At 35.4% G+C, this 18,558-nt stretch overlaps 2 protein-coding genes and 1 long non-coding RNA gene across 8 annotated transcripts; 2 read left to right on the top strand and 1 right to left on the bottom strand.

Annotated features, from left to right (window-relative positions):
• The first annotated feature begins 48 nt into the window (after positions 1–48).
• On the top strand, positions 49–8,672 carry LOC105830978 (aminopeptidase N). The gene is made up of 15 exons (XM_012670795.3): positions 49–282; positions 776–880; positions 967–1,226; positions 1,547–1,744; positions 1,970–2,110; positions 2,316–2,651; positions 2,727–2,877; positions 3,077–3,203; positions 3,620–3,710; positions 4,002–4,185; positions 5,365–5,572; positions 5,856–6,133; positions 6,561–6,760; positions 6,952–7,128; positions 7,595–8,672. Exons 2-15 carry the CDS (start codon positions 797–799, stop codon positions 8,076–8,078), a joined length of 2,919 nt encoding a protein of 972 aa, XP_012526249.1. The 5' UTR covers positions 49–282; positions 776–796; the 3' UTR covers positions 8,079–8,672.
• LOC105831302 lies at positions 8,500–10,490 on the bottom strand. Its single transcript, XR_001138650.3, has 2 exons — positions 9,726–10,490; positions 8,500–8,920 (listed from the first exon to the last, which is right to left on the bottom strand). It is a non-coding gene; the product is annotated as an uncharacterized LOC105831302 (long non-coding RNA).
• On the top strand, positions 9,434–16,782 carry LOC105831041. 6 transcript variants are annotated; one of them, XM_012670920.3, is made up of 4 exons: positions 9,434–9,727; positions 10,515–10,696; positions 12,538–12,696; positions 12,786–16,771. In XM_012670920.3, the coding sequence occupies exons 2-4, from the start codon at positions 10,520–10,522 to the stop codon at positions 14,628–14,630; spliced, it is 2,181 nt and encodes a 726-aa protein (XP_012526374.1). In that variant the 5' UTR covers positions 9,434–9,727; positions 10,515–10,519; the 3' UTR covers positions 14,631–16,771. The 6 variants fall into 6 exon arrangements, with proteins under 6 accessions (XP_012526374.1, XP_036147790.1, XP_028049185.1 ...); XM_036291898.1 differs by lacking the exon at positions 9,434–9,727 and adding an exon at positions 11,912–11,971 and having other exon boundaries at positions 10,568–10,696; positions 12,038–12,696; positions 12,786–16,782; XM_028193387.1 differs by lacking the exon at positions 9,434–9,727 and adding an exon at positions 12,092–12,165 and having other exon boundaries at positions 10,578–10,696; positions 12,786–16,782.
• Positions 16,783–18,558: the final 1,776 nt, after the last annotated feature.

Genomic DNA, 18,558 nt, shown 5'->3' with positions numbered 1-18,558 from the left:
CCGGCGTGCGCTTTTCCGCGCGTTTCCGTCACTTTTTGGCGGCCGGATCGACCGGACAGTTCGCGCGCGGCCACGCTATCACGCAGTCGTCCCGGTCAGAGGATCCGCCCAGAGGAAGTCGCCTCTTCTTTAAGGGGTATCAAAGTTAACTCAGCGCAGCGGTGCGGGGGTGATACTGGGTGATATCCGACTCTCGGCTGTCGGTGAATCGCGATCGCACGCCGCTGGCAGATCGTCCTCTGCGTCCCTCAGGCGTGCACGCCTGCCGCGAGGATTAACGCCGTAAGCACCCGGAATCAATTCATCCGCGATTTTCCATAACGCGAACGTAAATTCCTCCTACGAAATTATTGAATACCCTCGCGCGCGTGGAAACAGTAACGAAATTTTATTAAGTTTGTTTATAACCGAAAAGTGCGAGGGTGACTTGATTCACTCGTTTAAATTTGTGAAAAAAAATTCTTTTTTAATTATAAATTTTTTTCAAGTTCTCAAAAGATAAATTAAACTTGCCTTAAATTTTTCAATTGGATATCGCTCTAATTAATCTCCGATTTTTTTACGGCAAACGATAATCTAAATTTAAAAATTCAAAATAATAATCAAAATTATTATTCTCAGTTTAACGTATCAATTTAAACTTTCAAAATTTTGAAAGATATTGATTATTGTGACGCCTGGACTCTTCACTTCAAACTGTTTCGTGCGATTTAGAGTCTTTGTTGTATGCGAGTGATTTTAAATAACTTTGGACTGAAGACCAATTATAATTCAGGTGTACTCTATACCATTCGTCATGATGTGGGCAACGTTGCTGTCAGGATTTGTTCTATTGTTGGCGATATCACCGGGTCTTGCACGGAGCGTCGGTGATGCCGAAGTACAGTGTTAACCAATTAAAATTAATTAAAACATTAATCCGTAATCCACGTCCATCGGAATAAATAATTGCTCGTTTGATCGCAGGGCCGATGGAAGCGCAGTGTCGACTTGAACGATGTGTACTACTCGAAAATGCGCCAATACCGATTACCGAGCGAAGTTACGCCGATCAGTTACCACTTGGATATCAAAGTACCCTTCATCGAGAGCAACCAGTTTAACGGCCGCGTGAAGATCAATTTTACCTGGTCTGACACCAGCGACAGAATAACATTGAATGTTCACCCCAATCTTGAAATTTCATTAGTCACCGTTAGATTGATTAAATTGCCAGCCGATGAAAAGTGAGCAAATAAAACCTATAATTAAACTAATACAAAAATTTTATTGAATTTTTTAGATATAATGCTATTTAATAACTTTACTTTTTACGCAAAGTTAATGCATTTTTATAGCAACAATTTTTCTTATAATTTTACTAGTAATTCTTATTAGCTAAAAGTCTAATGGTTTATCAACTTATAATAATAATGTTAACTTATAATAATAATAATAATAATAATAGCACAACATTATTATAACATATTTTTTGTCATTTTTTCATTTATTATAATGAACTTTGAAATATAATAAAAACTAATTTTTTGTTACATTTACGATATAGGATAGACGACAATCCCTATTTCAATATTGCAAGGACCGAACGGTTAACTAGGAAATCCTGGTATATTATTCATCTAGAACAAATGTTGAAAAATGGAAGTGCCTGCGAAGTTGATATCACGTACTTTGGAAATTTTACGACTAATGAGACTACTGGCTTTTATAAAAATTCATACATGGATTCCGAGGGTCGCAAACAGTTAAGTATAGTAGCAACTTTTTTCCTTATGTTCCAAAATAAAATAAATATATAAACAATGTAAACAGAATTAACAAACCCTGGCACTTCAAATGACAGTTTACAAAATTTAAAGACGTTTATATATAATATAAAAAATCTTATGGAAGAAAAATTTCTTATGTAATTAATAAAATAACGTAAAAATGGCAATAAAGTTCATTCATTTTTCTTCTTATTTTTCAGCCCCTTCATTGCCACTTGGTTACAATTGGACAACGCGCAGAAGATGTTCCCCTGCATGGACGAATCGCAGTACAAAGCGACTTTCAGGCTAAGTCTACTGTATCCTAAAGGCTTAACGGCATGCACAAACACGCCGGCAATGTACGTATATCACATACATATTAATATTAAATCCTTCAATCTCAGAGCATCACACTGACTTTATAGATTTTTAAGTGTAAAAAACACATACAATTCTATAAATTGTTAGTCTTAATTTTGCAAGTTTATTAATAAGTAAATTAAACATTAATAATTAAATATTAAATTAATTAATAATTAAATATTACCCTTTTTTCTTTTCAAGCTCTCGGCACGAATCGTCTGACAAGATCGAGGAAGAGTTTGCGGAGACACCTCGGATGTCGACTAATCAATTTGCTCTCGTGATATCCGATCTGCAGAGTATCGAGCCCACGAAGGAAATTAACGAGATGAATGGGAAGAGGCTGCAGGTGAAGGTTTGGGGCCGCAAAGAATTCATGGAGTCGCTGCTTCATGTTCCCAACAAAGTTGTGAGAATCATTAATTATTTGCAAGATTACTTCAATAGCTCCTTCGGTTTACCGAAATTGGACATCATGGCGATTCCCATGTACAGCCCTTCCAAAGCTTCTGACAATTGGGGTCTCGTGTTCTTCAAGTACATAAAAATCTACAAGGATAATCTTATATGTCCTCGTAATGTAGCATATATAAAGTAAATGCCTTCTTTCAGGGAAAGTGAACTCAGCAGTCAGCTAGTCTGGACCACTGCGTACGAGCTTCTCTACCAATGGTTCGGCCAAGCTATCACGCCGTATCATCGAAATGACGCGCCGGTTAACAAAGCTCTTAATTCATTTTTAGCGTCCATGGCGACGATCGAGGTGAGTCTGCAATATTTTATTTTTTAAGTTGCAATATCTTTTACCATTCTAAATATTAAAGACATACGTATTATAGTTATTATAAAATATCGTTATGTTACAAACAGCGCGATGTGTTCTTTAAATACTTCTATAATTTATTTTACAATAAATATCACGATTATTAATTTCAGACAAATTAATTATGTATTTTAAACAGCTTAATCCGGATGAGATGGAAGGAAAGTGGCCAATGACGATGTTATATCCTCTGTATTACGAATTTGCGCAGACAGCACCTTTCTCAAGAGTGGCTGGTATCAGGCAAGAAGCAACATGGACAAAAGGTAATTAAAATAAATAATTCACAAATTTCATAAGACAACAAAAAGTATATTATATTTATGTATTATTGGCAAAACTAACATTCGAGGAAAAGTTTTGAATATATTTACGCTACATATACACTGAGAAAAAAGTTGTTAATTCGACTAACTTTGTGTAACTTGTTTAAATTTCTTTAATTCAAATACTTATGTATTTTAGTAATCGAATATATAAATACTTGAACTGAAGAAATTTAATCAAGTTGAAAAATTTAGTTAAATTAACATTATTTCTCAGCTATGTATTATATGTATATAAGTAAGAATAACAAATCTTGAAAAGCGAAATTAATTGCATAATTTAAGTAAACATTTAAATTTTAAACAATTATACAAGTTTATAAAATTAATTGTCTCATTTTTTTTTAACTTTACAGCCGAGTTAGTTTTCCGAATGTTTAATTACACTCTTGGGCGCGACGTGTTCCAGAGGAGCGTGAGGAATTTCTATCATCAGCAATCGAAAGAGTAGTAATTTCCTCCGTCAATTAGTTGGGAAGCAGATTCTAATCCTCGACAATTTAACGTTTTTGTGTGGTGTGGTGTGCGTATAAAAACAAACTTCCGTCTTCCTACACGCAGAACTAAATTAAGCTTTTAAGTTTTTAATGAAGTTTGTAAGAGTAGTTGAGAATTCCTTTGATGCAACTACAAGTTCTTTCAAGTTGTTATTGTTATATACTGCTTCCCGACTACTTTACTCGAAAATTAATCGGCTACAGACTCTAAATTGCAAAATACTGTATCTTTCACGTTTAGAGATCGCAGAACCTTCTTCGCCAACGATGTTTTCACTTATCTGAACGATGTGGCGAACGAGACCAACAATCTGCCACCAGGTCTGACCATCAACGGCATCGCCGCTTCGTGGATTAATCGGGACAGAGTGCCGTTGGTCACGGTCATGCGTGATTACGACACTGGAAAAATTAATCTCACTCAGGTAAGCTGGACAAAAGCGTTATTTCCTGCAAGGACGCGCGACGCGGGAAGGCAGACGTGATTTTCGCACAGATAAACCGACGGAGATGACCACGTATGTGGCTGTTTACTTGCGGTTAAAGCATTCCTCTTGTCAACGGAAGTTACATTTACTTCAGTAGCGAGAATTAATAAACAGTAATAACGAGGCTAGATAATACTAATTCTATTACGCTTTCATCAAAGTTAATGAAAAAGTTATTAAATATTTTATTACGTATCTAGAAATTTAATAACAATTTGTGTGTGGTGGAAAAGAAGAAAAAAATGTGTAATTTTGATAAAAACATTAAAGTACATTTTAAATTTAATTATATACATTTATATATCTCTTATATTATTATAAATATAATATAATATTAATAAATGTAATATAAATTACATTAACTTAAAAATAATACAGTAAAATATTATTGAGTGATAAATATGTGCATTGAATTATTTGTGAATGCACCGTTACATTCGAAACAAACATATTGTTTTCCCCGAATAAAGAAGGAAACATTGATAAGCTCGCAGAAATATTTGCATAACTGATTGTGTTAATAAGCATTTTTAGTCTTTGAAGCGACACGTGTTACAACAGTTGCATAGTACCGAAGCAATAGTAAATCAAGGACTAGTCTACTCAATGTGTTACAAACATATGTTGCGCAATACTTGCAGGTGCCTCGGTCTTATGGAAATACGTAAATTAGTTTTGAAAAACTCTCACGTCCGCATATAATTTGCGTATAAGAATTATATTCGACGCAAATATAAAATTCAGATTAAAACTGTCAGATTTGACAATTAATGTATGTTTGAATCGTCAAAGTCCGCCAGTTGATTTTTCGTAAATTTTTATATTTTTTAATTACTGAATTATAATTGACTAAATTAACGTAATATAATATACCACATAATATATTATTTAATTCTTGCTTACATTAAATGAAAATATTTTTAGATTATCTTATTTCTCAAAGTTGTATTTATTTTAAATCTGTTGTTTCTTTATTTTACACATAATTATTTACTGGTTACTCATTGATACTGATATAAATGGAAAGATAAATATGAGTTTTTCCTAGAATAAAGATAAAATTAAAAAAATCTTATTATGTATGTACATTTCGTAACACCTTGTTCGTACTTTTAGAAAGTCTATTTGAGAGACGTACCACCGCAATCGACGGCGAAAGTATCATATCAGTGGGATATCCCGCTCGTGATGCAGACACAAGATAAATTGAACTTCCAAAATACCAAACCGACTGTATGGCTAAAAAAAGATAGTACGAATAAAATCTCTATCCCGGACATCACTACTAAAGATAATTTTATCATTGTGAATCCTGAAGAAATAGGTAGGCGGATATTTGTACATTTAAGTAGAAACCATTGCAATCCTTCTAATAAGAAATTAATGATTTTAATTAAAGCAATTTGTTTTTTTTTTGCGTCGATATATTATACATTTTAGACAATCGTTACTTTGATATTATTATTCCTGTAAATGTTGTATCCTAAAAAAGATCATGATCGTAGATCCAGCCAAGATGTTATCGACATCACATGCCGCATGCGAAAGGGCACAAAATTGCGAAGAAAAAAGTTTTCTTCTTAATAATTAATATCATCTCTTTGCAGGTATGTTTCCAGTGGATTACGATGGGTGCAACTGGAGGATGCTGTCCGATTATTTGCGAGGACCAAATCGTGAGAAGATACCTCCGCTAACGAGAGCGAAGCTTCTGCACGACGCATGGAATTTGGCGTACGCCGGCGAGCTGTGCTTCGGCCTCGCGATGAACATGACTCTCTTCCTCAAGGAGGAAAATAGCCACGTGGTTTGGGAGCCGGTATTCACAATGATCGATCATATCGGCCGGCGGATCGAGGGCTTGGACGTGTATTTGAAATTCGAGGTGAGTAGACGTTTGTTTGGATTTGATTTCAATAAAGCCGATTAATATCTGACATCAGCATTAAACGACAAAAATTGAGTACAGATTCAATTATTATTAATGCTAAATAGCAGAATTTGCAGTAGACGTAATCAGTATTGAACGTCCATATTAAACAGCCTGATTTAATGAATTAAGCAGACGTCGGTATTAAATATCGATCGCTTAAATTACGTGGCGTCGTATTTTGCATATCTATAGTAAACTTAATAGACGTTCCCTAGCATATAATATATACGTTTGCTTTTTACTTTCTTTTTTTCTTCTACTTTTCATTATTTTGAACTAAAATTATTATAATACATACGCAGCTTCCAATTTTAATTCGTTCCTTAAGATCTCTTAGCATAATGTATCTCGATGAATAATTAAACAAAGTACATTTCAGGCGTACATTCGAAGCTTATTAAAGCCCCTCTATTTGAAACTTGGAGACACTCCGCAACCCGATGAACCCTCCTGGAAATCTCACATGCGCGGCCTTATACAAAACTTCCTTTGTCATGCTGGATACGAACCTTGTGTCAAGGAAGCGCGGAACCAGTTTAAGAAGTGGTTGACCGACGAGGAACCGGACAAAGGAAATCCGTTAGTATCCGAAATTCGTCAGAGCAAACAATTAATTAACTTACCTGAAAAATTTATACGCGATTATTTCGATTTACGTGATTTTATTAAACTTGTTCTTAATAAATCCAATAAAAGAGTCACACGTCTCTTTATCTCGATGACAAAAAATGACGAAAAAACATGATTGAAACGAGAATTATACTTCACAGGGTCGCCAATAAATTCCTTTGCCCCGTGTTCAAATGGGGCACCGACGAGGAATGGGAGTTCGGGTTGCAGCGCGTCATAAATTTCCCGAAGACCAGTCTGGCTAGAAAGCAAAACGAGCGCACCTACCTACTGAAGACCCTCGCCGGGTGTCCGAGGGATGCGAACAAGATCGAAAGGTCGGTATATTTACAAAGTTTGCGGTTTTCAGTACTCGAATAAAAAAAACTCTATTCCTCATAGTGCACAGCCGAGCAAGTAGTTAAGTGCAATTTTCGCCAAGTTTTGGAAGACAATTTTTCTCGTCGTTCCCGACAAACTTAAGCTCGCGTCGTTTTAAGTAAAATGGATGCACTTAAGGTGCATTCGGGGAAACGTTAATAGCGTTATCAGCATCGATCTATCTTCATTGCTCATTGAAAGTAAAACGGGGATAGGCTGGTGCTAACAGTATCTCCCCGAACACCCCCATTAAAGTTCGAAAATGTGCATGTGCCGTTTCAATGAAGTGTTAAACGCAGCCTCTCGCTGACGCAAGTCCAATTTGTTCAGTCACCATGTATCATTCACGAAACAGACGTATTTTCTTCGAGTGAATGAATAAATACGTCGACGATAAATAAATATTAATTTCTGCCGCATCAGGCTGCTGCAAGTGACTGTGATGGACCAGAATGAGAATTTCACGGACCCGGACATCCATCTGATCTTCAGTATGCTGACCGGTAGCGCGACCGGCTACAAAACCCTGTTCAACTTTTTACACGAACATTGGTACACCGTGAAGGAGCGGTTCGAAAACAAGACGTTCCTCTGGGACGGCATTGTCAATTTTGCCACGTCGTCATTTAACACGCAAGAGGGCTACGACATGGTGAACAAGCTCTACCAGGATCACCAGGACGAATTCGAGACGGCGGATGCCATCATTAAGAAGGCGCTGAGGGTTATCAATCAGGAGACCAAATGGAATGAGGCGAACGTACCTGTGATCGATAAATGGCTCATGGAGAATCTATCTAAAGAGGATCTGGAGACGATTGCGGCTTCGACATCCGGGCCATCCATCCTTCCTACAACCGCCGTGCCGACAACGATCAAACCGCAGGAAACTCGAATTCATGGATGAATTAATCGAACCTCGCATCCGGCGCTACGGCATTCTCCATAAAGAGAGTAATAATCTATAGCTTCTCAGCTGCTACGAGGCGTATCCGATTTCTCCTTTCCCATAATTATAGTGGTAACTTCGCTTGCTTTGACAAAATAGGTAGATAGCGTCGCACAATTAACTTCGCTCCTTTGTATTTAATTTTTATGAAATTTAACGTGATGTAGTAACAAGTGTAGAAATAATCCTTAAATCAAATGTAACGCAAGGAATTTTAAAAAATCAAACGTTTGGAGACGCGACAGCGTGATTAAAATGCGACGAATGTAACTTTCTCCTTCCTCTCCTCCACCTCTCCCCCTTCTACAGATACAGTAATTTAGAAGAGTCGATTTCGCGAAAGTAATGTACTATATATTTAAATTTTTATTTTTTTTAATCGAATAAAGAGATTGACATCGCTCGTGATACGTTTATTCTACAGATAACAGGATAAGATGTTTTTCTCAGGAAAAAAATATATATGAAGGCATCATTCTCGTAATTAATAAGAGGTAATTTAGGTAAGATTTAATGTAAAGTTTATCTCTATGAATAAAATTAATACTATATAATAGGATTTTTTATTAACGTATATTACATCTTATTTATTCGATCACCAGCTGCATATACACATTTAACATATATGTTAGAAAAAATAAATGTGTAATTTTTATTTTCACACGCGTTTTAAAATTTAAAACTAGAAAGGTATAACTCTGCAAAGCTGACATCCTCAAATGCGACTTTTTTAAAAACTGATACGGCATTTGTTCTCAATTTGCTCACAGCATTTAGTCATCAATTATTTTTTGTCCATCCTACAAAAAAAATTAAAAAGTAAAATATTAATAGTGCAACGCACATTTTGTTACAAAAAATATTAAAATTTCCCAAAAAATCGTAAATATTATAAATATTAAGTAATATATACGTAAAAAGAATACCTTTACACACCGATATTTCAAAAACTATTTCGGTACACGTCGCGACATCTTACGCACGCGTCGCGAAATATTATCTTTATTACCATATGATTTCAATAACGAATTACCAACACTTGATCTCAATATACCATTTCAAATATTACCAATAGTTGATTAAGTGTAAAATACTTTTCTCTTCAAGTAATGGAATGAAAAGTGACAAAAACACATCTCGAATATTGCGCAAAATGGGAAACAATCTGAAACAATCAAATGTAATTAAGAAATAATGAAATTACTATCCGAGAACCGATGTCTTACCGACGGTGCACGCGCACGCGCCTTTCTCATCTCCCGAGCGAATCTGCCCATCTATACGTTCTTATTTATACTGTGCTCTTGGCAGACGCGATCGTCGGGGGTGCGAGTCAAATTGCGAGGCCAATGTCGTGTAAGGCCGTCGGTTTCGCTGACTTACGATCTCGCCGGCGTTTCATGAGCCTCTCGGGGGCACGTGCGAACGCGCGACACCACTGCCGGCGATCGACGACCTGCGATCGCATGCGTCCGCATCAACGACGTTACGACGACGACGACGACGACGAACGCGTCTCGCTTCTACGCTCTATGCCCGACCGCGGGAAGGACGCCGCCGTTGCCCGATCGCAGATGCGCACGTCGACGACGAACACGTCCGTACCGGTGAGTTTTACTTGGGGGACCCTCTTCTTTCCCGGGAGATGGTTACCGACATCCCATCTCCGTCGCACCGAGGAAGGGATGGTGAAGGTATATCTCCCATAGCGACTTTCCATTGTCACGCTCCATCCGACAGAGATTCACTCTTCTGTACGACTCCGTTGCGGAAATCCGAAAATCTCATCGAGATTATTCCTTGCTCCTGTTATTTAGGCAGCTATTATCGCCTGGAAAAATCAATTTCAGCTTTCAAGCGCGCATAAACGCATATGCGTTTAATCGGTGGAGCTCATGTATGTGTTCTAGATAGGGGCAAAGTGAGAAGGGAAAGTTTTGTCCGACCAATTTACTTATCTAGAGTTCGTTCAGCATGACAACTCGGATATCTTCAAATTTCGACAGACTCTGAGATAAACTAGTGGAAAAGCCAGCTGACTTTGTTCCTCCATATGTATCGCTTTGCGTCATGTCTGTGACTGAGATTCACCAGAAACAAATTTGTTCTATTTTCTCTGTTATGTAACAGGTTCCAGTTCTGCCAAAATTCATCTGGTTGCACATATATATTCATTTATTGGTGAATTTGTTCTGATATTTTATCACGAATGCGACTCGACATGGATTTTGAATTAAAATTTAATATAAAAGAATTCGGCTTTTGACAAACAAGAGATTTTAGAATTCTAATATTCTTGATATATGAAATTTAATAGTAATTTTATTATACATTTGATATTAATCTTATTGTATAATAATCCTGTATTATTCTAATTTTGTTTTCCTTTTGCAGTAGCCATGGTTGAAATACCAAAGGATTGTGTCCTGCAGTGGGCTGGCCACGCGGGATATATTACAGAAAGATTCAGTGGTCTTTTGGCACGTCAGGCTCTAGTCGATGTCACACTGATCTGCGATGAGCAAAAGCTACGTGTTCACAAGCTGGTTTTAGCTTCAAATAGTATATACTTTGAGGTACATATACACACATTTGAATATATATGTCCTTTTATGACGTGTTAATCACATCATGTATATATGTTCTGAAAATTGTGTTTGTGTGTTTTACATACTGTTTTAATTTAAATTTATTTGTTCATTTAGAACTTAGTGCCTGTTTCTAATAATATTAATGTATACATCTTGCACTTCAAAGTGATAGACATTTTTTTCTTACGTATAACAAGTATGTGTGTTCGTGAATACTCTAAATATTCTGCATCTATTATATTAATAATTTATTTACAGAGACAAATTATTCCATTGCTTAAATTTAAATCTTAAATTAGTCAACAGATTTTTAATAATTACAAAAATGTTTACAAAACACTAACATGCTCTGATCAAAGGTCATGTATTATTATTTTCTAAACATATCAAACATTATTATCAATTATATTATATTTATGTAAAAAAGAAAATTCTTTTCTTTAATTCCAAATGTAATCTTTCTTTTTTTGCAAAATAGTATAACAATGGAAGATTATAAAAAGAAAAATAATTTTAAAAATACATATAAATTATCTATCCAAGAACATAGACATATACATACACGTATATACTTTTTTATAGAAGTAGTTAGAAAATATAGATATTTTTATAATATTTCAAGACAGTAACATTAATTGATTTGTTTATACTTATTGCAGAAACTTACTTTAAATTTATTAAGATATTGATGTTAATTAATGTTTGGATGTGCATCTCTTTTCCTTCCAGATCTACTGATGACTGAGCAGTGTTATTAAAATCTTATTGAATGACCTTGTTAAAGATGTCTTATTGTTTTCAAATTATTTTATATTACTTATCCATAGAATTATTTATTGATTAAAAGGTCACTTAATTGTTTGTACATGAAGTAAGGTAATAGTAATTTGAAATTATATCTTCATGAATGCATATTCTTCTATTTTTTAATATAGTGAAAGAAATTTCTTGTTCATTATTAAACAAATGCAAAGGAAGTTTCCAAAGAATACATGTAGCTATCATATATCAAAGGGACAATTTTTTGTCGTAATATTTATATATGTACAGTTAATTTTTAAGTATATAATTACAAATATACTATCCATTATTTTGGGATTTCTCAATACTGTACTGTCAATGCTAGTTCAAAGCCAAACAGATTTTTTATTAACCCATTTTTCACTAGAATGTCTACAAAACATTATTTTATATTTATAGAAAAAGACTTTGGACTTTTTTATTTGATATCATATAAACAGTGAGATAGAGAGAAGAAAGGTATTTTTATAATATTTACTTCAAAATTGGGAAATATAGTGTACTTATGGTAGAACAATTTTGCAGGGATAATATAAAATTCATATAAACTAAAGAAAGCCTTGTATATCGGAATTTCAGTAGTTCTTAACAAACATTTGAAGAAACCAAGTTTGCGGGGCATACTTTTCACAACTTTTGAAGAACTTAGAAAGGTATTAAATAACTAAATTATATGATCTAAGGATAGTAAAGTATGTACACTCAGCTCTGTTTCCGTTTCCTTTGTAAAGATATATTCTTTACAAAGTACTTTACAAAGTATATACAAATATCTTATCTGCATGATTTTTTCACTATCTTTCTACGCAATTAATAAATTATTATTGCACAAAAGGATTTCCGACAGTTTGAAAAACAAATTTTCAACATATTAAGCAACTATTAAAATGAATATCCAAACATATCAGACATTCTGTATGGGCATTCTACATAGGCATTCTACTTCTCTCTCTTTATTCTTTAACTTTTAATTATTTTATCTCTTCAATATTTTTCATCACATTTTATTTTGTTTTGTACTATAGGAAATACTACAACAAGATTTGGGACAAGAGCCAATTATACTTTTAAAAGACTTGGACTTTGAAATTTTGAAGGCCATGGTCGAATTCATGTATTGCGGCGAAACTACAATATCTCATCAGCATTTATCATCTTTGCATGCTGCGGCACAAATTTTTAAGGTATACAACAGCTGTTTTAATTAACTGAATTAATAGTCTATAATTATTTTACTGTGAAAAATTAATATATTCGATATTGTTCTTTCTAGGTTAAAGAATTGGTATCTGTAATTGATACTATTGTCGATTCCAAAAAAGTTTTGGACGATTTCGAAAGTTGCCTAAAACAACAAAGAGGAGATTGTAGTTTAAAAGTTGCAAACAATTCTCTTACAGAGGATGATTACGTCTGCGTTAGATGTGATAAACTAAGTATGGACGAGAGTACAGTAATCTGTGCAAATAGCAATAATAACGATATAAGCTCAAATAAAAATCAATCTTTAGAGAACGATATGATTGAAGGCACCGAGCACGATTTCGAGCACACTTTGTACGAAGAAGCGGATGCTATCGATGCCAAGAAAGATGCAGTAGATACATTGTTCTCAACATCTGATGTAAATATTAGTATACAAAATGATAATACTACCGATACCGTATCTACACATGTAGGTATGATAAACGAAGTACAAACCGGGTGCACAAGCAGCAATAGAGACGAAGTGTACGGTTATAGTCTCGATTTAAAACCTATCTTGTACGAGCAATGCTGTGATTTTTCCTGCGACATAAACGAAAGCGATCAAACCACATCGATATTGTCGCAATCTTGCCTTCCACAAGTCGAAAATGACTTTGAGCACTGTTCCGGGAGTAGCACAGATGTTCCTAGCACGGTAGGGAAATACGTCAAGGTTTACACGCCGAAACGACGTAGATCCATGGATGATGTTCGCAATAAGCTTGTACATACGCAATGCAATTTAGTGCCAACTCCGCCGCACTCTACGGATTCCATAGATTTATTAGATGAGCCGTCCGCTAATGATTTACCAGTTACTCTGTTAACCTCCTTAGATATGGAAAGTGCTGAGTATATCTTGAGCTTGAGTACAGAAAGCATACAATCGATAGTAGGTGGTACTATAAGCGATCAGCATACGGTGATTGGATGTAGAGAAACAAGTGTAGAACGAGACGCCGCTAAGGAGCGATTGAATTCCCCAACAAATGACACTGATTGCGCGAAACCGGTTCTCAGACGTAGCACGCGACTAAGTCAACAGGAGAATGACGAAGCTGCAAACAATAGCCTTTTTTCGGGAAGCTCTCCGGGAACCGAGAAACTGTTCAAAAAGGGTAATTCCCCCAACAGAACGGAATTGAAAGCGAAACGCAAAGGAAAGGAGGATCGTAAGGTACCGGACCACAGTGCGCTCGCGAGCGCAGTACAATCCAGCAAAAAGAGCTCCAACAGCAAGAAAACTAATTCGAAATTGATAGTAAGAAAGAGTAACAAATCTGCGTGTACAGTTGCCGGTAATAAGGAAAGGGAAGAATCAAAACCGAAAACAAGCAGTAGATTTAAGACCGAAAATACGGACAGATCACCGACAGCGGATCAACCTGCCGCTTACCACTCTTCAAAATCCAACGTATGCAAGTGCATAAGTCGCGCTTTGTGGGGCGATATGTCTGATGCATTGGACTATTGGGAGAACGACATAGATCTGCTCGCATATCCATCTAACACCGAGATTCCCTTCGCCGTCGGCCTGTTACCCCTACGGACCGCTCTAGAGAAGATGCAGGCAACCCCGGATTATCAACCGCGTAAAACGCGTTCGTCGGTCGCGCCAATGAAACAAGATTCAAGTAACAGTCTGAAACGAAAATACTGCACGCCGTCCGATGCTGTGGTACTCTCGAAAAAACAAAACGGCAGTAACGCTATCGAGAGCTCGAACAGCATGTCTGTATGTCACATAGAGATACGAACAGCACCATCACAGTGTGTAAAAAATCGTAAACGATTTCTTTCGGATTCAATTACGAGTTTGCCAGCGGACGGACCGACAACGCAAGCAATGACGAGCAATAACGTGGGTTAAAATTTCTTTGCCATAAGACTGTCTGCACAAAATATTGAAAGGCAGCAAGCAAAATGCTAGCATCTAATTCTCCTGTTTTTAAGCTTAATCGGTACAAGAATAATTAAGATTAATAATTTATTTCCTTCGCCATATTTAGAGTATACTCGTAATATTCGAATATCTCGCAATTTGTACACAGATAATATAATCTTAATTTAAATGTAATTATAAAAATATTTTTACGTACGAATTTGCACATACTCTTGCAATCACATAGTTGCATACATTATACTTTGCAAATAATTGTACTTCTCTTAAGCCCTTCATATATCATAGGTAATTTCATATTTTTGATAATGTTAATTGTAATTTAAATATTAAATTTGCAATTATGTAGGTGGATAGAAGAATATAGATAATATTCCTGTTATATCTTCAACAATGTTTAAAATAAGTATTATCTATTTTCGTTTTATACATTCGTAGCAGTTGCTAGAACAAATTGTACACAATAATTAAATTTTATCAATTTAGCACAATTATTTTAAATCGGAGTCAATGTAATATATTTCTTATCACGCACATATAGTTTGAAAGATCATACTTTATTACATAAAAGTGGATATTATATGATTATTTATACTCGAGATAGGAAAATGTCTAGAATTTATTTTAAACAATGCGAAATAATTGTGAGAAAGTAAAGATCTATTTTTATAAATTTTTGTTTTTTTTTATACATTTGTGGAAATAGCTCTATAGAATAATTCGTAAGACTTTGTACCTTAAAAAGTATATAGCAGCAATAATAAAATTTTACAACTGTTAGTGTATAACAAATATACAAATATAAAAAATAAATAGAAAACAATTTGTACGGACCGATAGCGAATTGTGATGATAATAATAATTCGTCATTTCATAATGTTAGCAAACTTTCCTTTTTTACTTAAAAAGCAACTTCGAGATAATGTATGGTGCGATTAACATGCGATAAACGGAGAGGAAGTTGTACACGTTTCAAGAATTGCATTATAAAATTGTTTATTTTTAACATACCTACATGTACTCTTAATGCAGTTTATTATGTGTCGTAACTTAGAGTCGTGCATGTACTTTGATTTTTTTGTACATTTAGCTACAGTATTCTTAGGATTAAACAGTTGCTGCTCAATATAAAAAAAGGATTGTTCGTCGTAATAACAATCAGTAGTTTTTAAAATATAACTATTTAAATATAGATATGGTTGTATATACATAACATATATTAATATTACATATATATATATACATACACACACACATATATATTATATATTTTTCCACAATAAATGTTTTCGACAGAATCTGTAATTTTCAGAGTTGTTAGTGTTTTATATCGTAAAACTAAATCATTTACTTAAAAAAAATTTTAATTCTAATATATTTCTGATTACTCTCTTCAAAAATATTATGTAATTTTTTTTCAAAATATAAATACGTTAAGTGTCTTCTATTAATTTCTGAGATCTAACAGAATAAATGCTCACTATAAGATAAATAATTCGTCATAATCACTTGACACATTTATTAAAATATATGTCGATTCATTCCTGTGTGACGATAGCTCAAAAAAAGTATTAGGGCTAAAGGAGATTAAACGTGAATAGCAAGGTAAAATCGCGCGCAGGAGGAAAGACAGAGATTGAAGAAAGTAACACGGCAGCTTCTATTTATAGCTGCGTAATTTGATTGGCCGCACAAATACGACGACACGGCGTGTAATCCGTGCGCGACTAGGCAACGATCTCCATTAGCGCGCACATATTTGCTTATTTCTCAGGTCAATCGTCGTGCGATGGGATTCTGATACTTGCAAGCGAGGGAAAATTGATTCTTCATGAATGAACGCGCAGACAAGGAAACTCCACAACCTGTGCGCCTAACCTCGAAACGCGATATGATACGTTTCATGCAATATTAGAAGAAAAGAAAAAAGTATATATAATAAAGACAAAATATGAAAATATACTTGAGCTATTAATATTAGATTTGTTCTTTGGATAGATAGATTAATAGAAATTGAGTGAAAAGAAAAAGGAGATATTTTTAGGGCTGGTCTCGCCAATTATGATTAACTTAAAAAAATACCGATCGATTAAATATAATAAATTGCAAAATTTAAAACTAATCGTATGTTATTTCGTTTTTCTTATTTTTCCCCATTTTCCCTGCAAATTATAATTCCTTTGTAGAAAGTATAAAGTGCATGTAATTTAATTAACAATATTAAAAATTTTTTAAATTAAAATAATTATAAAACTGCTAAACACTTTATTATATCGATTATATTCAGCCGGGAGAAATAAACTAATAGCATTATTTTATGCTTTGCACAGATTAACTTTGATCTCCCTTGAACTTATTCTCTTAACTTTTCGCGGAAGATAAAAAAGATAAACCGAAATCAATCTACATTAATAGAAATGAACGTTAGCGGATATCAGCGTTTTATTATTCCGGGGCCTTGAATCTCACGCTCGCGAGAATTTCCATGCGCACCAGCCTCCAAAAGCAGGTGGCCGAATTCGGGAAATGCAGGAATCGGAGACGTAGCCGAATCAGGCCCCCGTTAATGCTCAGCGATGTCGTAGGGGGATCGGCCAGGAGTTTTCAATGTCAAACGGGCCGGGAAACGTCGGCGGCTTCAGCGCCGAGAAGGAGGAGGACGCGACAGCGCAGCCACGGTTGCAATCAATGAGCGCATATTGATCTGAACGTTTCGCGCCGGTGTCCGACACCCGCAGCGCGGCGCGGATCGCCACGAGCGTGTGGCGGAGCATATCGCGCCGAAATCTTCCTCGGAGAGGCTCGGCGGCAGCAGCGGGCGTGACGCATCGCGCGACGATCGAGCCTCCGCGCGATCCGGTTCGAAGCCGAAAACCCCGAAGAACGTGCCCGCCGTCAAAGCGTCCGAACGAACGTCACGCGAGAGCGAGACAATCTCCACTTTCCCACCCTTTTCTCCCAGCCCCCTCCTGCCGCGGGGTACCGCGGCGACACACGGGCCGACGAAAATTTCCGACGACGACGCACACGAGCTCGCGTTTCTCGAGCTAGCGAAATGCTCGAGACGCGAGCGAGAAACAGATATCGGGATTTTGCTGGATATATGCCTTTTATCTTTATAGAAACGATACGCGACACAAAATGTGACGAGATTCCGCCTCTGACAGTATTATTGACAGAAATTTGAGTATTCATCGTTCGACTTGCTTGCGCTGTGAGATAACGTGAAAGAAATTTTTTTTGTTATGCGACAAGTTTAAATCAACATCATACGTTTAAGTAAATTAAACAACAATCTATCCGTATAATAAACAACAAAATTTTACTGATTCTAAATTTTTATAAAGATCTCCTTTCCCCACACAGCACACATCTTTCAGAAAGCTTTTTGAAAGATGTGTTTATAGGTTATAGGTTATAGGTTATAGGTTATAGGTTATAGGTTATATTATCCCTTTCTATCGATATAGATTAATCTTTGATACTGCTTTGTTTAACTTATTCTTCATCTGTTTCTAGTACAAAAGGTGAGAAAAGTTCTTTTTTAGAACGAACAAAATGTGAAACGCATATTTGCAAATGCTTTCATTAATCGACTCTTCCGAATCAATGTATCTCTATATGCGGGTAAATTTAGAACGATCGCTTCGTTGATAATGCATTCATTACGTGGGATTCCGAACATACAAAATTGTTCAAGCAAAAAAATTAGGAATATATGATTAAATCGCTTTCAATAATTCTTATTCGGAATGACACAATTAGAAAAAAAAGCTTTTTTTAATATTTTTTGTACTGCGCCGCTCCTAAATTTATCAATTTAATAAAATAAAACAATTAATTTATATCTTTCTCTTAAATAGCACCTTAAATTATTAAAAATGAAATTATAATAGTT

Source organism: Monomorium pharaonis, chromosome 9, assembly GCF_013373865.1.
Source record: "Monomorium pharaonis isolate MP-MQ-018 chromosome 9, ASM1337386v2, whole genome shotgun sequence".
In the NCBI taxonomy this organism is placed as follows: Eukaryota; Metazoa; Arthropoda; class Insecta; order Hymenoptera; family Formicidae; genus Monomorium; species Monomorium pharaonis.
Note: the sequence above shows the minus strand (reverse complement) of the source record. Positions and strands in the feature narration are given on the sequence as shown.

Coding starts and splice junctions, on each gene's coding strand:
- LOC105830978 (XM_012670795.3), top strand. CDS start 797: ATGATGTGGGCAACGTTGCTGTCAGGATTTGTTCTATTGTTGGCGATA. Junction 6,134..6,560: donor ACGTGTATTTGAAATTCGAG/GTGAGTAGACGT, acceptor AGTACATTTCAG/GCGTACATTCGAAGCTTATT. Junction 7,129..7,594: donor GATGCGAACAAGATCGAAAG/GTCGGTATATTT, acceptor CTGCCGCATCAG/GCTGCTGCAAGTGACTGTGA.
- LOC105831041 (XM_012670920.3), top strand. CDS start 10,520: ATGGTTGAAATACCAAAGGATTGTGTCCTGCAGTGGGCTGGCCACGCG. Junction 10,697..12,537: donor CAAATAGTATATACTTTGAG/GTACATATACAC, acceptor TTTGTACTATAG/GAAATACTACAACAAGATTT. Junction 12,697..12,785: donor CTGCGGCACAAATTTTTAAG/GTATACAACAGC, acceptor TGTTCTTTCTAG/GTTAAAGAATTGGTATCTGT.